We start from the raw sequence: 19,221 nt of genomic DNA, 5'->3' as shown, positions 1-19,221 counted from the left end.
TATCCATTCATCAGTGGAGACACTAAACAAATATAATGCAAGGGAAGAAATGTAAAAATAGTATTAATTTTCCAGTTGAAAGAAAAAATTCGAAGGTATTTTCTCAGTGTGGAGAACAGATATTTAACAAATATTAAAGGATGTTCATTTTTATACCAACTCCCTTTTATAATAGCACCACTTTTGCGTTTTATTAGTCATGTTTTTTACTCTTCAAAGTTTTTCTGCTTGCAGCCTGTGACCATTCTACCCTTCCTCCATTTCTGTTTCTAATGCCTATCCAAGCCTTGGCAGTGTACAGAATGGAGACAGAGCTGTATTTTTTTTGTCTCAAACAAGCTTTATATCAAACTATATGAAACACATTACCAAAACATTGAGGTTGAGTGTCATTGCAAGGTGGTATGGTGGGTAGCACAGCTGTCTCATAGCTCCAGGGTCCTTGGTTCACTTGGGCATGCAGATACTGCTCAATAGGCCTATCACCTGACCCCAGCTTGTATCCGGTGACTAAGGCACAGATAACGAGCATTGCTCACGCTGTTTCTGTAGTATCTGACTAGTATTTTGTCAAAAAGAATGAGCACTGGAAGCCAGTTTCCTTTTGCTTTTGAAATTTCACTCCGCTCTGCAGAGTATTGTCAGAACTGTCTGGTTCATTCCCAGCTCTGCCTTCTAAAAAAGTAATCAAATGAAACTAAAGTACCTCCGGAGCTCATAAGTCCTACTTTTAGGGGAAGGATTAGGATGGATCTTAAGACCTCATTTAAAAGATGGAAGGATGATATAATGGCCTCGCCCAGTCAAATGATCCTAAATGTGTTTTCCCTAATCCTCTCAAAACTTGGGTCTTTCCTTTCACCAGGTTTTAGATATCCTTTTGAAGTTTATTGTTTAAGGTGACAGGGAGCAGTAGCACCCCCAGAGAGAGAAATTTGCACAATTAGTGTGATATGACCACACAGTTTAAAATAAATGTATGAAATAGGGCACGCTTCATAAGTAAAAATCTGTCATATATAAATATTGATAGATACCCTGTATGTTCATGTGCTATGAAAGTGTAGTTGTGTTGTTTTATCTATAGTAAGAATGAGGAAAAAAAACGTATTCCTTAGTATTTTTCCATCTATTTTAAGCAAAGAAGCTTTGATTAGTATGATTGGTAAAAAAAGAAAACTTAGAAAATATCCTTGATGTGTATATGGAAGAGAATATTTTCTAAGTGTGAGAAGGGATTCAAAATTTACTGTTCCTATTGGCTCTCTGATATTTAGGTACTCATCATTGGGGTCTACTGTATATTTTTGTTTTCCACATTAGTGGAAAACCATAGGCTGCTTGGCCTTTATGGTTTTCAAAGACAATGGGAACTTCAAACAGCACCTTCCTTAATTAAATTTATATTTTTGGTGGACCAAAGAAATATCTTCTGCTTTTGTACTTTTTTAAAATTCTTTCTCTTTATGAGATGTTTTTGCTGCTGTACCACTTACTGTACAGTATAGCTAGATATTGTCAAAATGCTGTTCAAAATAAGTATTGTGATGGGTTTATTTATTTATGGGAAATTTAAATGGCATTTTGTAATCGTAGGATACTTGTACTGTACTGGATACATTGTTCTATTAGTCTCTGTTTTAAAAGCTTGTGAGTCTGTGATTTTTTTTTATAAAATAGACATAGAACCCTGTAAGCTAAAAATCAGATTGGTATTTATATACAGTATGTTTTTTCTGAAACAAATATAGGAATTCATAAAATGAAGTTGCATGATGCAAGTAGATGCCGAACTTTTACTGTGATAATCTAGAAAAGAAGTGCAAAGAGATATTTACTGTACATTAGATACAGTATGTTATACAAGTGTTAGATTTGTAAGATCAAAGTAATACAGTATCTTTTGGGTCCTAATGTATAAAAAAGAAATCAAATTAGTTGAAAACTATTGAGGTTAGAAGCACATAAAATTTGTCTAAGGGAAGTTAGTTGACCTTTGTATACATATACTATTTAAAGGATCATATCAAACCTTCAAAATGTTTTAGTGAAATGGTTAATATTTGCCTTCAGTGGCCTATAACTCAACCCCACCAAAGAGAAGCCCAGGCTGGTATGTCCATGCATGTTTCAGAGTGCCCTCAGGGTGTTTTTTTTAACAACTTGCTCCGACTCTCCTATTAATCTTTACTGTTCTACATGGAAGTAGGAAGAGAATTCTTCCTTCAGATTTAGTGCTCAATATAAATTAAAGCATCAGACAGCACAAGAGAGTCATTATAGCTTGCAGGCAGCCATCTAAGTGGAAGACTGAAATGAATCACTGTATGCATAGAAGGTCAGACAGACACAAGTTAAATGCAAAATATTCTCTAACAGGCGCGCTAGTATAAGATGATGTGTTCTGAGGAGTTCTCAGAATCATCATCCCAAGTGCTGTCTCTGCAACTCTGTATTTATGTCATTATATTTTCTTGTTGTATTCAATGGATAAATGTTAAGAGTTCTGGTAAGCCATCTCTGTTATTACAGGCATGCTAATTACAGTACAGCAGCTAGGTGTTGGCATTATCAAGATCATTGCACTAAATATAGTTGTTTTTTGGTTTTAGACAGAGTGTTGTAACACTGCATGCACAGCGTGCTTGGTTATACTCATGGATGTCCTTAAGACTACACTGCAAATTGTAGAAGAGCAATTTCATTGCAGAGGAGGGGTCTATACTTAAGCACATTATTGTTGGATCGACTAGAGAAGTACTTCAGAGGTCCTTTGATTGTGGTATTTTAAGGTGCTCTTAATAAGAGATGCTTAGTCACACATACTGTATCTTCCCAGCCTAATACAGCCTGAATGCTGTATTATAATGAATTTTAATGCTTTGATGTTGTACTTGAAAAGACGCAGGCTTATACGTTTGTATTGTGTAAAGCATATACTGAAAATGATGAGTGCTGCAGGTACACTGAACAGATTGAAGCCTACTTCTTGTCTTAATGTCAGCAATAGTAGTGTAGCTGACCGTGCCAATTCAAATTCAGTCCTTTTAATATTATTCCACTTAAGGATTATGTTGCCAGGTTGTGACCCTGGTAAATCATTGATTTGTCCCCTACATAAAAAGCAGTTTATGTGGAAGAAACTGAGCCTCAATCTTCTTTCCTTAATGACAGTTGCATGGGAACACATTTTTCATTGGCTGAACGTATCTTTATTTTTTCAACTCAAGCTTGTGTATAAAGCACCTTTTTAATCCAGTTGACTGCCTTCCTGCTATTTAATGTTATACCATCATTAGTAGTTAATGATGCACCCCTTGAGGAACCTTCCTATTACCAGCTCAAAGGTCCAGACTAATAAAAATCTGTAGTAAACTAATATTTTACAGCTGGTTAAAAACCCATACAGTGTGCTAATGATTGGAGGGTGGAATCAGGAATTCCACATGAGATGGTAAATAAGGTGAAAGCAAATTGACTTTTTGTGAGATTCCTTGTTGAAGAGATACCCTTCTCAGTTAATGAGTTAAGCAGGGTTGTTTTTTTTATCCTGTTGGTGCCAATGAATTTGGTCAGTGCTTTTAAAGAATTGATTGTCTAGACTTTTGTGGAAGCAACTGGGCTTATTGGCATTCACAGCCTGTTTTCATTCACTGACAGTAGCTAAACTTTAACTCCACTTCCTGTTAATAAAGAAGTTGGTACTGTATTATTTTAACATTTCCTATCAGCTAGCTTCAAAAATAACCTTATAATTTAGTCAACTAAATAAAATGTTTCATTTCATTTAGATTTGTATTTTTAGAACCAATTATACTTACTCTTTAAGTATGCACTTGATATACAGTATTGCACTATGTTTAAAAGGAACCTTCTTGTAAAGCAGCTTTACTGTATATTAGCTATCAATTTTCATATTCACACACATGAGAAGCAGAACATTAGGAAAAAAGACTGTTGTAGAGCAAGGAAAATAAACAGATTTACATACAGTGGTGCTAGAAAGTTTGTGAACCCTTTAGAATTTTCTGAATTTCTGCATAAAATTGACCTAAAATGTGATCAGATCTTCATCCAAGTCATAAAATAGATAAAGAGAACCCAATAAAAGAAATAACACACTAAAGGATATAATTTTTCATTCATTTATAGATCAAAATGATCAAACATTAAATGTCTTTTTCAGAAAAAGTATACGGACCTAAGCTTTCAGTAACTGGTGTGACCCTCTTGAGCAGCAATGACTTCAGCCAAACGTTTACGGTAACTGTTGATCAGTCCCGCACATCGGCTTGGAGGAATTTTGGCCCATTCCTCCATACAGAACTGCTTCAACTCAATGATGTTGGTGGGCTTTCTTGCATGAACTCCCCGCTTCAGAATCCAATATTTCTATTGGATTAAGGTCTGGACTTTGACTCAGCCATTTTAAAAGGTGAAATTTCTTCTGCTTCAACCATTCTTTGGTAGACTGACTCGTGTGTTTAGGGTCATTATCTTGCTGCAAGACCAACCTTCTGTTGGGCTTCAGTTTACAGAAGGATACCCTGACATTCTCCTGTAGAATTTGCTGGTACAATCCAGAATCCACAGTTCCGTCAATGGTGGCAAGCTGTCCTGGTCTTGTTGCAAACATAGTGTTTTTCATTTAAGCCAAAAAGTTATATTTGTTATTTGTTATAACATTCTTCCAGTAGTCTTCTGGCTCATCCAGGTGGTCTGCCAAACTTTAAACGGGCAGCAGTGGCTTCCTCCTTGCTATCCTCCCATGCACACTATTCTTGTTCAGTGTTTGCTTGATGGTAAGCTCATGAACACTGACATTAGCCAGTGCAAGAGAGGCCTGCAGGTCCTGAGACGTTACCCTGGGGTTCTTTGCGATCTCCCGGAATATTATACGCCTTGCTCTTGGAGTGATTTTTGTTGGACGACCACTCCTGGGGAGAGTAACAATGGTGTTGAATTTTCTCCATTTTTACACTATCTGCCTGACAGTGGATTGGTGAAGCCCAAAGTCTTTAAAAATCGTCTTGTAACCTTTTCCAGCCTGATGAGCTTCGACAACTCTTTTTCTGAGGTCCTCAGAAATCTCCTTTGATCGAGGCATGGCATACGTTCACAAACCTGTGTGGTGAAGACCAGACTTTGGTAGTGAAGACTCAGGTTTATGTTTTTTTAAATAAGGCATGGCCACCCAAAATCACACCTGATTGTCATCCCATTGATTGACACCCCTGACTCTTAATTATCCCCTTAACTGAACTGATAATCCTAGAGGTCCACATACTTTTTCCGACAAAGACATTTAATGTTGGATCATTTTTATCAATAAATGAATGAAAAAGTATATCATTTTGTGTATTATTCTTTTTATTGGGTTCTCTTTATCTATTTTTATGACTTGCTGCGGGGGCTGTTCCCTCCACCAGTGGTTCAGAATGACTGGGACTGGGACTGGCCACTTGCCATGAGGTGATAGGCATGACAAGCGTCAGTGACCCATGTTCCTGAGTTCTTGCAGCAATGAGCATTGCCTGCCAACGTGAGCCTGGGCTGTCTCCAGGTAGGAGGTACCCAGCCAGGTGGTGGGGTTGGGGAGAGGGGGGTTCTATGTGCATAACTCTCGAGACAGCTCAAGTCTTACACTTTGCATCAGACCAAGTCAGTGGCTGAAATACTGGTGTGGGTTTGAATAAACCCTGGCGTTTCCAAAATTGCATTGTGGGAAAAAAAACCCAAAATCAACCGTGGCTTCCAAAAATGCTTTAGAATAAGATATGATCTGTACACCTTTTTGTATTAGTAATAGATCATTGAAATATGTTCTTGTAGCCTGGCTCAAGTGGCGGAGATCTGTGGTCATGGGTGTGAGGCTTGGGTCATGGCGGTAGCTGGGTTGATGGGGATTCCTCAAGCAGCAGCGCCCAATGGGCTGAGCACCGCAGAGCACAGTGTGGGATCGTTCGTGGATCTCTTGGCTCTCAGTAACACAGTTACACTTGTGGCCTGCTGGGAGCTTATAGGCATGAAGTTCTGTCAGTGAGGCTAATAGCGATCAGCACAGACCACTCTGTAAAGTGTTAAAAGCCACACAATTAGACACACAATTAAGAATGCCTGAGTTAGTTACAATCAGGTCGTTATAACTAAAATAAGTGCCAATTCTTATATTTAAAAAAAAAGAAAATATCTGATTGGCGATGTAGTCCTGGCAGTTAGAATGAAAATGCGTTGCTCGTAGGGCTACCCTTCTTATTTGCCTTGATTCTGTTCAAAGTCTATTAGAAAATGTAATTACATTTAAAGACTTTTTCATAGTGTATATAGCAATTATTTATAAGTTGAAATTGCATTAATACCCAGTGTGTAACTGTCTTTAGCACTTACATGATATATTAATGAGCTATTATTTATTTAATAAATGCCTGGCATTGCTTTTAATGCTGCACTTTTAGCTCAACAAATTAGTCTTTAATGTAACACCAGAAAAGATATTGCACCATAGATTATTCCCCCGGGTTTCCGTGTCAATAACTAAGTGAAATAATGACTCTAAAATATAATCATAATTACAAATGTCATGATACTGTACCTTGTAATGTCTCTGAGTGTTAAAAACAGCTAATAGAAATTACTGCTGAACACTGAAGCTGTCTGAAGCAACTAGCTAGCATTAAGAGCAACTTAAGTGTATTTTGTGTTTTCACACTGTGGTACTGTACGTTGTGCCTACAATTGGAGCAGGTTAATGTGTATCCTTAGACCAGCAGCTACACCTTTTAAGAACAGTTGTAAACATGAGGGAACCAACCAGACCATGTAGCCTTTTGTTTCTTTTGTGCATTTTTAAATACACATTCATTTAGTTTCGACTTTTGTCCTTTAGTTGGATTTCGAATGCTTGTATAAGCTTCCCTTGTAGTCTTCTCTGTTCAAGAATAAAAAGTTTCACTTCCTTCAGCCTGTAAGTAGTAAGTTCCTTTAAGGCCAAGAATGCATCTGGTTGGTTCTCTCTGGACTGATACCAGTGCAGCAATATCTTTTCTATAACATTGTGACCAAAATTGTACTTACCATTCTAAAGGAGGCCTTACTAGTGTGTTATACAATTTTAACATTATATCCCTTGATTGAAATGTTACACTTTCCATATAGCCTAATATTTTGTTTGCCTTTTTTATTGCTTTCCCCTAATTTGCTTTGTTTTTGAGAAATCCATACAGTAACATCAAATGCTTGTAGTGGTTCATTAACTGTAATCTAAGTACAAAGTAAAACATCCAGTGACACAAAGAAAGTGCAAATCTCATTCTTATTATTGAACAAGATTACGTAGATATTAATTCTTAAAATTAGTGTATGACACAGCTGATTTGGTCATATTTCTGTTAATGGGCATCATGATCATCAGTAGTTTGTGAAAACACATTCCTTTATTTTAGATCCCAGCCAACCTACGTAGAGTTAGCTGATCAAGAATAATAATGACACTGAGTTTCTTAACTGGTATATGTTAATTGTAAGGCATTAGCACGGCTTTATTGCTTACAGAATCATGTGGTGCCATTTTAGTTTTGGAAACGATTAGAAAAAAAGTTTTTTCCATTATATAATATTTAGCTAAATGTTGCACCATATGTGTTAAGAGAATGCTAGCCAAGATACAAATGATGAGAATCAGGTAAATGTTTCTATTAATTGACCTTTTATTGCAGAGTGTTTACTGTTTGAATTAATCAAAGTCTTTTGTTTAGGCAGTGTAGGTTATACAGAAGGTACTGTAGGTCTTATAGGCAGGTAGGAAGAAGATGTTCTATTTAGAGTGATGAGCTTTCTGTAAAGTTGCAGAGACTAGACCGGCATGCACATTCATTCATACCAAAACACTCTTCAATTGTATCAAGTGCATCTGGGTGGAACTTATTTTAAAGAAAACACAAAAAAGGTATATAGTATAATGTTCCCCTTTAATTTTCTAGGACCTACAAAGAGCCGGTAGAATTTCTAGACTCTATAGGCTATTTTTAGGGAACACCAGATAGGATTGTGCCACTGCCACCAATCTGGTGGTTTATTAAATCATAACACTAAAACAAACAATGCAGCCCTGCTGACTGTGCAGAGACATAATTTTATTAATCACTGTGTATGTTTGAAGCGACCTACACTTCAAGCTGGAAAGCTTATCAGTTTCACATGGTGAGGCTGTTAACCTGTATCTCTTTTTATCTGTGCCATATGTTGTACAGTTAATTTCTTCTGGAGTGTTCGGAAACACAGTATATACTGTATATATATTCTTTTTAAAGGGTGTGTTGTTGTACCTGATTCACATCAAAGACCCCAATAAGAAATCTTAAGGTGTACTGTAGTACAGTAGATACAGTAGATACTTTATTGATACCATGAGGGAAATTGCAGTGCAACAGCGGCTTTAAATACACAGTAAAAATTTTAACCTTCGCCTTTGTGTTGATTGCATTTTGGATTGTCAGTTTGAGCACATTTAATGATGTCATAAAAGGTACATAGCAAAATGTTAATGGCTAATGGCAAAATAGTAATTTTACTGGAAGTCAATAGCAGTCCTCTAAAATCCATAAATATCTCTATAATACCATATTACTGCTAGTATTCCTTCACATCACAGAAGAAATAATGTGTAAGTGTTTTTTTTAGATCCAAAGAGCAAGTTTGCAGGGGAAGAAATAAGTAAAATAGGTACTAAAGGACTAAAAAATGTTCCAAGGCTGAAGTGTTTTGGGAGATGTAAAATATTTAGGCAAAACTCAATCTTGTACAGTAAACAATGTGTTGTATGTGTGGGCACAATTTGTTTTCCAGTTCTGTACCAGTACGTACAGTACAGTATGTATTCAGGCATTTTCTTTGCCTGTGTGAGTTCATGTAGAATGTAATTTATTAAATTACCCTACTACAACCAACAAGCATTTTCAAATTGGCAAAACCCCAAAATCTCTGTATTAGCTGTGTCCTTACCTCAGCTTAAATATGGCAGAGTTGACGAGGGAAATCCTGTGGGTAAAGCTTCACATTAACACATAACATAGTATTTTTACACGCCCATCTTTTCCAGTGTTGCTGGTGTACACATCTAAGGAGGGAAGTTGAAAAGTTTTGATGAAGGAAAGCTAGTGCGGGCTGACATTCTCCTGTGGTACCTGAGGACTGTGTGTTCTGCAGCCTCAGTGCTGGCAAGGCCCCTTTGTGGTTGTGTTCTCAGGGGCAGTGCTGTTTAAGCCATCTGTTATACCGCTGAAGCTCAGGATATAAGACTTTGAAAAGACAGCCAGGAGCCCTCTCCATCTCTTCCGTTCCTCATATCTGTCCAGTCAGCGTTATTGTCATTTGCAGGGTTTGGTCTTATTTTCTCTTCCTGACTGTTTCAGAAAAAAAACAATGGGATTTGTATGGCGTCTATGATCATGATTGCTAAAGTTGGCACTGTTTGTTGTTGTTTGCATTTGAATATCCATCCATACATTTTCATTAACTGCTTCATCCATTACAGGGGTTCGGGGGAACCTGAGCCTATCTCAGCAAGCACCAGGCACAGGACAGGACACCAGACCCTCGCAGGGCACACACAGACACACACACCAGAGCCAGGGTTCTCAGAAGCTAATTAACCTTCCACTACATCTTTGGACTGTGGGAGGAAACTGGAGCACCTGAAGAAAACCCATGCAAACCTAGGGAGAACATACAGACTCCATGCAGCCCCACATTTAAAGATTTTTCTTTCGGTATGAGCCAAGTTATAACAGTAGTGAAATGTACCATAAGAAATGCAGTGGGAGCTGAAATGGTCTGTGGACTGTATCCAAGCGGTCTATTCTAAATAGCCTTTGCATAGCACTATGGCACTGTGCCAGTCTTGTTCTGACTTTGCTTATGTGGAGTTTGAAATGGCGGTTCTTTTTCCAAGTGAATCAATGCAGCTAGGAGCGTTTCTGTTCTGAGGATAGGCTGATTCTGTTTCTGGGATAAAGGTTTAAATGTTTTTAATGGTCAGAGGCCTGTCAGTAAGATGTTACCTATTTTGTTATTATCAATAATATGAGTCAACATGTGGCCTGATCATACCAAAATTTCAATTAATTACATTTGTCCTCCCTGAAATTATAAGGGCGCATATAGACCATTGTGTTACTTAAGTGACAATGCAAATGTGAAGCAGCAATATGAATAATTCATTTTTTACAAACAAAATTTGACTAAGTTCTCTTCATTAGAAATTGGGAAACATAACAAAAGTGTCCGATTTTACAGTATGAGTGACCGTTTTGTGTAATATCTCAGCACTTTCTCCCAGATGAGTTTCAGAATTTATTTTGTGTGAAACTAGGCATGTCTCTCTTTTACTAGCCAGTGGTTAACAATAGTGCAGACTATTAACAACGGAAGTGCTGTGAGTTCTCGCAAAAGAGCAGACTGCTGTCTTTTGTTTGTTTTTATTTTAATGATAGCAGTTGTGGTATACGACTGTCTTTGTATTGAATGGGCAGACTAATTGTGTGTGTGGCTACGTTTTGGTCATTTTTTCCTAATGAGCTACTTAAAGAGGTACAGACATACAGTATATGTACCATTAAATATACTTGGTGCTTATTGGGAACGCAGGGGAGTTTAAAGCAACGTGTTCCTATGTGGCAGTAAAAAGCATCAGTTCAGTGTGATGTGTGGTGTATGATCTGAATTGACTGTTTTTGATGATCTACATCAGAAGTTCCCAGTCTTGGTCTTGTTTTTGCAGAAAAAGTCTTAACTTACATGAATCCTGAATTGACCAACCAAGATGCTTGGTTAGAACCTTTGTAAATTTCCCTTTCTACACAAAGGTTAAAGATTTTTAATGACTTAAGAAAGACAGTACTTTAAATGCAACCTCTTGCATGTTTAAGAAGTGCAAATAATTTTGTTCAGATCACACTTATTATTAGGTCTCGGTGTACTCGGTGGAACAAAAGACAGCAGGCATGGGGCTCCCTAGAATCACAACTGGAAACCCCTAATCTTTGTGACTGTGAGGTTGTGTCCCAGTATCTAAATGGCTATAATTTCTTTTGTAGGAGAATGCTTTCAGATTGTCACGTTCTGACAATATGAGTATGTCTAGGCAACCAATTAAAAACACGGTGGAGGCTTTTTTTTATATTTAAGCCAAGCTTAGGCTACATTCATGATCATGATTGTTTTCTCTCTGACAAGCACTGCTTTACACTTATGTGAATGTGTGTGTAAACTGTATTTAAAGCATAAACACACTCATTTGTACTGCCTTTTTACATTTCTCCTGTGGACATCGCTAGGAACAATGCGATGAACTCTTCTTGCAAGTGAGATGCTTATTGCATTATTTAGGCTCATGGATGAAACAGAAGAAGTGTCAGTTTTGTGGTAAGATGGCTTCAGATCACCTTGAAATGCTAAAGCCTTAAAGATTCACCGATATGTGAGTGAAAATGAATCTAAAGTTTCCTCAAGATAACTAATGTATTATATTGAAATGCTAGTCTGTATTCTACTCATTCTTTAAACATTTTGAGACATACAGTATATGTTATGTAATATAATACTGTAATATGGGCCATATTTATTCAAAGAATTTGAAGTCTTTTTCCACATGCTACAAGGTATTTATTATCTGTGTGCTGGACAAAAACATATCTGCGCCATGTTATTTCTTTCAGAATACATTTTCTATTTGTCCATGAATTCATTTGAAGAATTAAACAAAATTGAGCCACTCTTTGTGTCCTATTCCCACTTTGCCCTAAGTGGTAGATGTGAACACATGAGCTCAATATTGGAACAGTGGGTCTATTGACTGTCTGAAATACACAGTAATCTCGGATTGCTTTCAAATTTCTGTAGTCCCATCTGTAAGAGTAATCTATTTCCTCTTTCTTTCTCCTTAAGGTTAATAGCTGTGAGACATCAAAGGAAGACGTAGGGTCCAAGTGTCATGCGAGTGTGGAAAGCCAGTCCTCGGATCAGGTGCACAATGGAGATGTGGACAGTCACCCTGGGGACACTATTGCCGCCTCCTCCAAGCAGGGCAGGAACATCCCTGAAAACGGAGTCCCCAGAGAATCTGTCCGAAGGGCTGAAGAGCTTCCGGATCAGGAGGCCCAGGGACAGGGATACAGGAAGGGGAGACCAGACTCTTCCCTGGAGAATGGCTTTTCAACTCCCCCGGATGACCAGGACTCGGAGAAAGATGGGGAGCAAGTGCCGCCCACTCCCCGTAAAAAGCGGGGAAGACGGAAACTTGAGCATCCCGAGAAACGTAAGTTAAAATCCGATTCCGTGCTTTTAAAGCTGCGGAAGACCTTGTGAACTGCCCCTCGCTGGTCTTTGTAAACTAGGAGACAGAAGTAATGCTAAATACTTCTATGAGGTCTTTTTGTAATTCTAAAATGGATTGCTAATGTGGTTGACTCTCCAACTAACTTATTTATCGTAGTTTAATACTAAATATTTTATGTGTACCGTTCAATGGCCACAGCGTTTACCACCCTTTAACCTGGTGTCATCACACCTCAGAAGCACAGCAGGCCTGTGCCTGGTCATACAAAGGCAGGAGAGCTCTAGAGAAAACCAAGGTTGCTGCTGTAAGGGGTGTTGGTGAACCAGTAGGTAGCACTACTTCTTCGTCTAAACTGGTGCCCCAGTATGGGGATACAGGGCACTATTCTGTAGATGTGTTGTTGTGCTTTGGATGAGATATTAAACCTTGGGCCTGACTACTTGGTCATTAAAGGTTCTGCTTTGTTTGCAAGAGTTCTTAAGAGTTACAGGTGTTATAATAATAATAATTGCTTACACTTATATAGCGCTTTTCTGGACACTCCACTCAAAGCACCTTACAGTTAATGGGGACTCCCCTCCACCACCACCAATGTGCAGCATCCACCTGGATGATGCGACGGCAGCCATGGTGCACCAGAGCGCCAGGATATTCAGTATCTTGTATAGTCCCTCACTAAATTTTTTCATTCAGAAATTTGGTTCAGTAGGTTCTTGCTTCTCCACCCAGTCTGCTGTGTAGTGGGGATGCTGGGGCAGAAAGACTGGGTTCTGCACTTCAGTGGTGGATGAAATATGTGCCCTCATATATGTGAGGAACTTTGGAATCTTGTGTTATGATTCCATGATTCCAAAGATTTTTATGAAAATCATCATAAAAACACAGAGCATATCCCATGACTTCTAATATTACATTGCAGTCCGTTGAGATAGAACACTTGTATTGATGCAATGGTTTTCAAGAGAGGTGGGCTTTGTTTTGTGTCTGTCCATTATGTTCTAAAGATGACAGTTTTGCTACAGTAATTGTAATTGTGATACAGGAAGCCGTTAGTACTTGCTTGTGTCTAAAAACATTTAATGTATTGAATAATCAGATAACGGTGTTGCCGTTACTAGAGTTAAAATTGTAAACCCCTCACACACTTGGGTGTTGTACCCAGGTAAGAATTGAATGCACACTTGTCGCACTATGAACAAGTGGGCTGGTCTCAGGTTCACAGATGTATACAGTATACAGTTAATATGCAAGAACCTACAGTATTTATACTGACCTTACTTCTTCTCTTATTCAACCCACAATCTGAAGTGGGTCATTGGTGGCCTGTGTTTGTGGAGTGAAGTTATTCAGGTTGCTTTGCCAGAGTGAAAGCCCTTTTCGAATATATAATGAATGATGAACATTTGAGAACACAGCATTTAGTTAAGTCACAGACCTGCCAGGATTGCTATGGTAATTGCCTTTTTTACCAAAACAAGGCTACAAAGCCAGCAGCATTGATTTGAAAAAAGAAATCTAATGATGAAGGCTGATTCTGAGTTCATGCCCCCAATTTTTTTAATCATTCTAATTTCTTCTGTGCATCTGTTTTCTCTGTTAATCGTTCTTACAGATTGAAATGTGTAGAGCAATTTATTTGATACCGATAATTATAAGTACAAATAAGAGCACTTTATTCCAGTTAAGGTCTAATGATACACTATCTTACTTTACTTTCTTTTATCCAGTTTGCAAGACAATTGATAGAAATACCTGTTTGGTGTAAGACCTCTAGTTTCTATTTTGTAGTTCATAGCCTTTCCAAGGTTTTGAGTTCCATTATTGCAAGTACACATTTATGCACATTCGTGTGTATGTGTGTGGTTAGCATTAGTTGGTTCCCTGAATTTCAAGCAAAAGCAGAAAGTACAACGTTTGCAACAAGCCTTTCAAGGCTCTTTAAATATTAACCTTTTTTTGTGGATTTAAGTAACTATTCTTAGCATTGCAAAAAAATTTGGCACACCTCAGAAATGACTCATTGAAGACATGAGTAACTAAGCACCTAGCGTAGAGCAGGATAGGATCTCTTTTTTCATCAGTGAAAATTAAATATTTACTTTGTCATTTAGAGTTTAAGTAAATTAGTAATTTTGTCAGTAAATAACAACACAAGTGGGAAATTCAAGGGAAAATGTGAACAATAGCCTATCAAGCCTATTTTGTATACCAAAACCTCAAATTGTGTGTTACTCCAATGAAACTCTAGCCTTCTTACAAAAGATGGATTAAGCAATATACAATACAACAAAAAGGAAAAGAAAACAAAATTATTGCATTGTGTCATAAATAATTGTGCAAAAGAGCAAAGACAGAGAAAACAAATGTTTCCTTTTCATTTAACAGATGGATTTAGGATTTGTTCTGTGTTCATTTAATTGAAAAATGTTTGTGGCTCATAATGGCATAACATTGTGGCTCAGAGTTAAAAAGTAAATTGAGATCACATGCAGTGACTCTCCTTTTTGGAGCGTCATAAATAAATAAGCATTAAAATAGTGAACAACAAAAATCCAGCAGCTTTATCACTTATAACATACTACTGTAGATGTTTGTGTAAGCCAATGTCTTTTGAATTCCTAAGTGATAAATGAGAATTCCTCCTTTAGCAAATGGAATTAAGAGTGCATTAAACTATTTAAATAAGCTTTTGAGATCAGTTGACCTCAAACTTTGTCTCTAGGTATTGGCTTGTAATGTTAATATAATAATTAGTGCAGAAACATCTAGATTATGCATTTCATTCAGCACTCCCACTGCCCAGCAGATCAGGGAGGGAAGGGAGAAACATTTTCACCATGTCAGAATAAGGGCAAACATTAGGAAGACCAGCTTGTACAACCCGAGAGTGGAATTTAGCCAGTTGACACCCTTACATCTTGAAAAACTACCATGGGATCTTTAAATAGAAATATTGCTAGTTAATGTGAATTGAAATAAGAGCTGCTCTCTACTTGATTGCAGTACTATAGTCTTATGGTCCATAAAAAATTGTTGTCCCCATAACTAAAATATATACAGATATTAGTATGAAGTGACAGAAGATGCTGAAGAAGTACTGAATTTAATTTTTAATATGTTTCGACTCTGCAATTAGTTTTTACTGCGTATCCTCCCCATTTGGAATCAGTAATAATTTCTTAGTGGGACGTTATGGCAGCGTCTGCTTTTCCTGAGAGCAGAGAGATCCCTGCTCCTCCCCCTGCAGTGCTGGGGTGCTGGGGTCGGTTGTGCGCCACCTCTTGGGGAGTCCTGCTCACAGTCAGCTAATGACAGGATCGGGGCTCGAAAGCAGAACATCTGGATCACAGAGCCCAGCCTGAGCTTGGAGTGGGGTTTAACCACTTGGGAGCCTGAGAATTCGCAGAGCCTTTGGGTTGTTTGTTGTTTTCTTTTTCATTGAGACAATAGTAAAGAAAAAAAACTTCTTTCAGGCGAAGCCTAGCTGCATTCTGTGACACAGATCCTTGTCTCAGTATTTTTTCATATTGATATAGATGTTGTTTCATTGTGTAATAAAACATTGGACATGAGCTATGGAATTGCCACACCCTCTTTGTTAGCGGATATTATGTGATTGTCCTTTATTTATATATTCTACAGTGTACATACCCTTTAACTAGACTACTTAGTATTCAGATCAGTTCTTTAGGCATAGTTTGTTAAATATTTTGAGGTTTCAGATTGAAAAGCTGTTTAGTTTCACCTGAATAGATTATACTGTCAATAGTGGGGAAAGATGTCAGTTATTTTTAAATACAGTACAGTATAATACAAACAGACTTGTAATGTTTCACACTTCCCAGAAATGATTAAATTGTATATTAACGTTACGGCCATTCCCTCTTGTAGGAGGTGATGCAATTAACGTGTGACGTGTGACAGTCACCCCCTTCACTAATACAGCAGTAATTGCTATTCTTCCAATCCATGTGCAACATGTAGTCGTGTATTCAAAATATATATACTGTATATTTTTATAATTCTGCTCATCCTTTTACTGCTACATCATCAGCTGCCATTTCGCAAAGTCTGGCAGGTGTGAAATGCATCACTTATAATTCAAAATAATTCTCACCTTATTCTTAGTGTCTTAACGTCCCGGACTTTTTTATCTATTTGATCTCTTTTATATTATAAGATAAAGTGGCAAAAAAATCTTCCGAAACTGAAGGACAAATCCATTACAATGACAGCTTAAATTCAATGGAAGAGGAGCTTCTCTTAATGCTTTTTTTTAAAGCTTTATCTTGAAGTGTGGGTGATGATTTGCACGTCATTGCTGAGGTTTCCAAGGCTACCCCACTGTGCTGGCAAAACGCAGTACTTACGTCTTTGTTTGGTTTTTCAACTGAATGTGTCAGGGCAGTAAGGGAGATGCTTGACAGAGAAGATACTGACCAATTAAATCAGCCTGCAGCACTGCTGTAATTCTGTGAGAGTTTTGGAAGACCTCATTTTTAACCCTTTTGTAGGTGGTGGCTAATCCTGAAAATCACTTCCTTTTCTCACAGTTCATTAAAATTCTCTTGATCAAATCTGTGCAGGATTTATCCGATTGGGGAAAGTCTCAGTCATTTTGTTACTCAGTTGACCAAGCAAGAAACCCATAAATCTACACAAAAACGTACAAAAAATATATATTTATATGTGTTCTACATTATTTGGAAAGCTACAATGAACAAAAAAGATTGGAAAACTAGTGATTATTTAGGGTCAACTGTATGTCCAATTGCATAAATCAGATACATTGTTTAACCTAAACAAGGTTAGGAGAAAGAGTATGTGTGTTTAATATTTGCATTTTATTCTGCATTCTATTATTATTATTAATGTATTTTTGTGTATATCTACTTCTGGTATTGCCCTTCAGTCTCTGGATCAAGTATGATTTTGAATTCCTGGAAAGATAACCCGGAGACTTCAGGAGTACAGATACAGAAAACTGGCAAACAATCTAATTTAAGGTTCAGATGCTGTGAAAATATTTAGGATTTACTGTAATTTTATTTGCACATATTTCAACTTGCGCAGCATTTTTCACCGTATGAAATGAACAGAAGGTATATGTAACATTTATTTTTTTGATGCTTTTCGTATGTGTGGCCATACCCTTTTTCTTTGTGTGCGTGGGGGGGGGGGGGTTAAACTTAATTAGAAAGAGATGGTTGATTATGTGTACAATACATGGAATTTGCACAGTGAATAGCAGACGACAAGTGACAGATCTAGCACTTAGATGTGTAAATAAGTGTCATTCATATTATACATCTGCACACACTGATCGACATCTGTTATTTTATTTTTAAAACGTGTATTTACACTCTATTGTTTATATGATTCTAGGTTGACTAAACCAGTAAGAGCTCATTTATCACTGAAACCTTGTGATGTTTGCTTGCCCTCCATACAAAAGCATGATGTTGCTACGGTTACGGTTAGCTGAAGGTTGCCCGGAAACACTTTTATAGCAATAAAGCAAATTAACCCATTGAGAATGGGGACCCTTTTTCAGAGGGATCTTGGTAATAGAGCTTTTTGTTTAGTTTTTTTTTTGCATGTTATGTACCTATACATGCAAGACGATGTCTGTGGGATTGTATTGATTTTAAAGTTTGCAAAGGCGCTTGTTTCGGTTATTCACACATACAGTATGCAGTTTCCTTGGATCTTTTTCTGCATTTTGCTGTCATGTTTTGTCCTGTTTTTTTATTCCACATCATGGTGAGGGAATGCCAAAGTGTACATTTATCTGACATGTACTTTTTTTGACATGCAAATGGCCACTGTTATTTGCATTCAGACATCAGTGATCCAGATCCAGTTTTTAATAAATGGATTAAGTGGATTGGCCTTTTTTGATCCAGTTTTATTTGTCTGACTCCTGAGGGGAATGGGCTAGATGTAGCCTAGTAGTAAGTGGACTCTTAGTGACAGGTTGTAGGTTCTTGTCCCTGCTGCAGACCCTGCTGTTGTACCTTTGAGTGAGGTACTTTACCACAGTTGCCTCAGTCCACCCAGCAGTGTCAGAGGGGACCAGTATTGCTGGGGGTGATTCCCACAATTCATTGGCATTCCATCCAATACCACGGTAACCATTGAGCTGAGGATTCTGTGGACTGATGAGTTGCTGTGGGTACGGTATGGATTTTGACTCCTGAGGTGATAGGTAGTCTATCAATTACTATATGTACTGTATAGTATTGATTGTATTTTTGGGTGGCACAGTGGTGCACTGGTTAGCGTTGCTGCCTCACAGTGCAAAGTCCCTGGGTTCAGTTCTGAATGTAGGGTGCTATCTACATGGAGTTTGCATGTTTCTATGTTCTCCCTGTGTTCGCAAGAGTTTCCTCTCACAATCCAAAAACATACTGGTTGGTTTATTGAGTTATGGGAAAATTGGTCCTGGTACAGTATGTGTGTCTTTGTGTGCCCTGCAAGGGACTAGTGTCCTGTCCAGAATGTATTCTGCCTTCCTTGCAAGGCTAGGCTCCAGCTCCCTCAAGACCCTGTATTGGATAAAGCAGTTTGCCAATTTGCATTTTTACCAGATCTGACCTATTTTTAAATAGTTATATTTTATTTAGAGTCACACATATTTGCACAAAGTGTCAATTTTGCTGATGCTGATTTCCTGGAATCTTTTAAAAATGGCTTAGTGAGATGCTTGCATCAATTACTGTAGCTACTGTAGCTAAACAAGTTAAAGTAGTGACAAATGCCAAATAAACATCTCTCATTTGTCACCTTTCTTGTGTTCATATGTTGTGAAATATTTGTTTTCATAATTATAGGCCCATATGTTTTGCAGTCTCAAGCCTGACAACCAGTAAAAATAGAATATGAGT

At 37.7% G+C, this 19,221-nt stretch overlaps 1 protein-coding gene across 9 annotated transcripts in view; it reads left to right on the top strand.

Annotated features, from left to right (window-relative positions):
* Positions 1 to 19,221, top strand: part of LOC148839582 (DNA (cytosine-5)-methyltransferase 3A-like) — a 285,242-nt gene that overhangs the window by 111,148 nt on the left and 154,873 nt on the right. For all 9 annotated transcript variants that reach the window (XM_088908896.1, XM_088908889.1, XM_088908882.1 and 6 more), the window contains exon 4: positions 11,944 to 12,313. In XM_088908896.1, the coding sequence (XP_088765022.1) occupies positions 11,944 to 12,313 (370 nt within the window). The remainder of the gene's footprint in view (positions 1 to 11,943; positions 12,314 to 19,221) is intronic.

The sequence above is a fragment of the Atractosteus spatula genome, chromosome 2 (genome assembly GCF_055471065.1).
Source record: "Atractosteus spatula isolate fAtrSpa1 chromosome 2, fAtrSpa1.hap1, whole genome shotgun sequence".
Classification (NCBI taxonomy): Eukaryota; Metazoa; Chordata; class Actinopteri; order Semionotiformes; family Lepisosteidae; genus Atractosteus; species Atractosteus spatula.
This window is presented reverse-complemented; position numbering and strand designations above follow the sequence as displayed.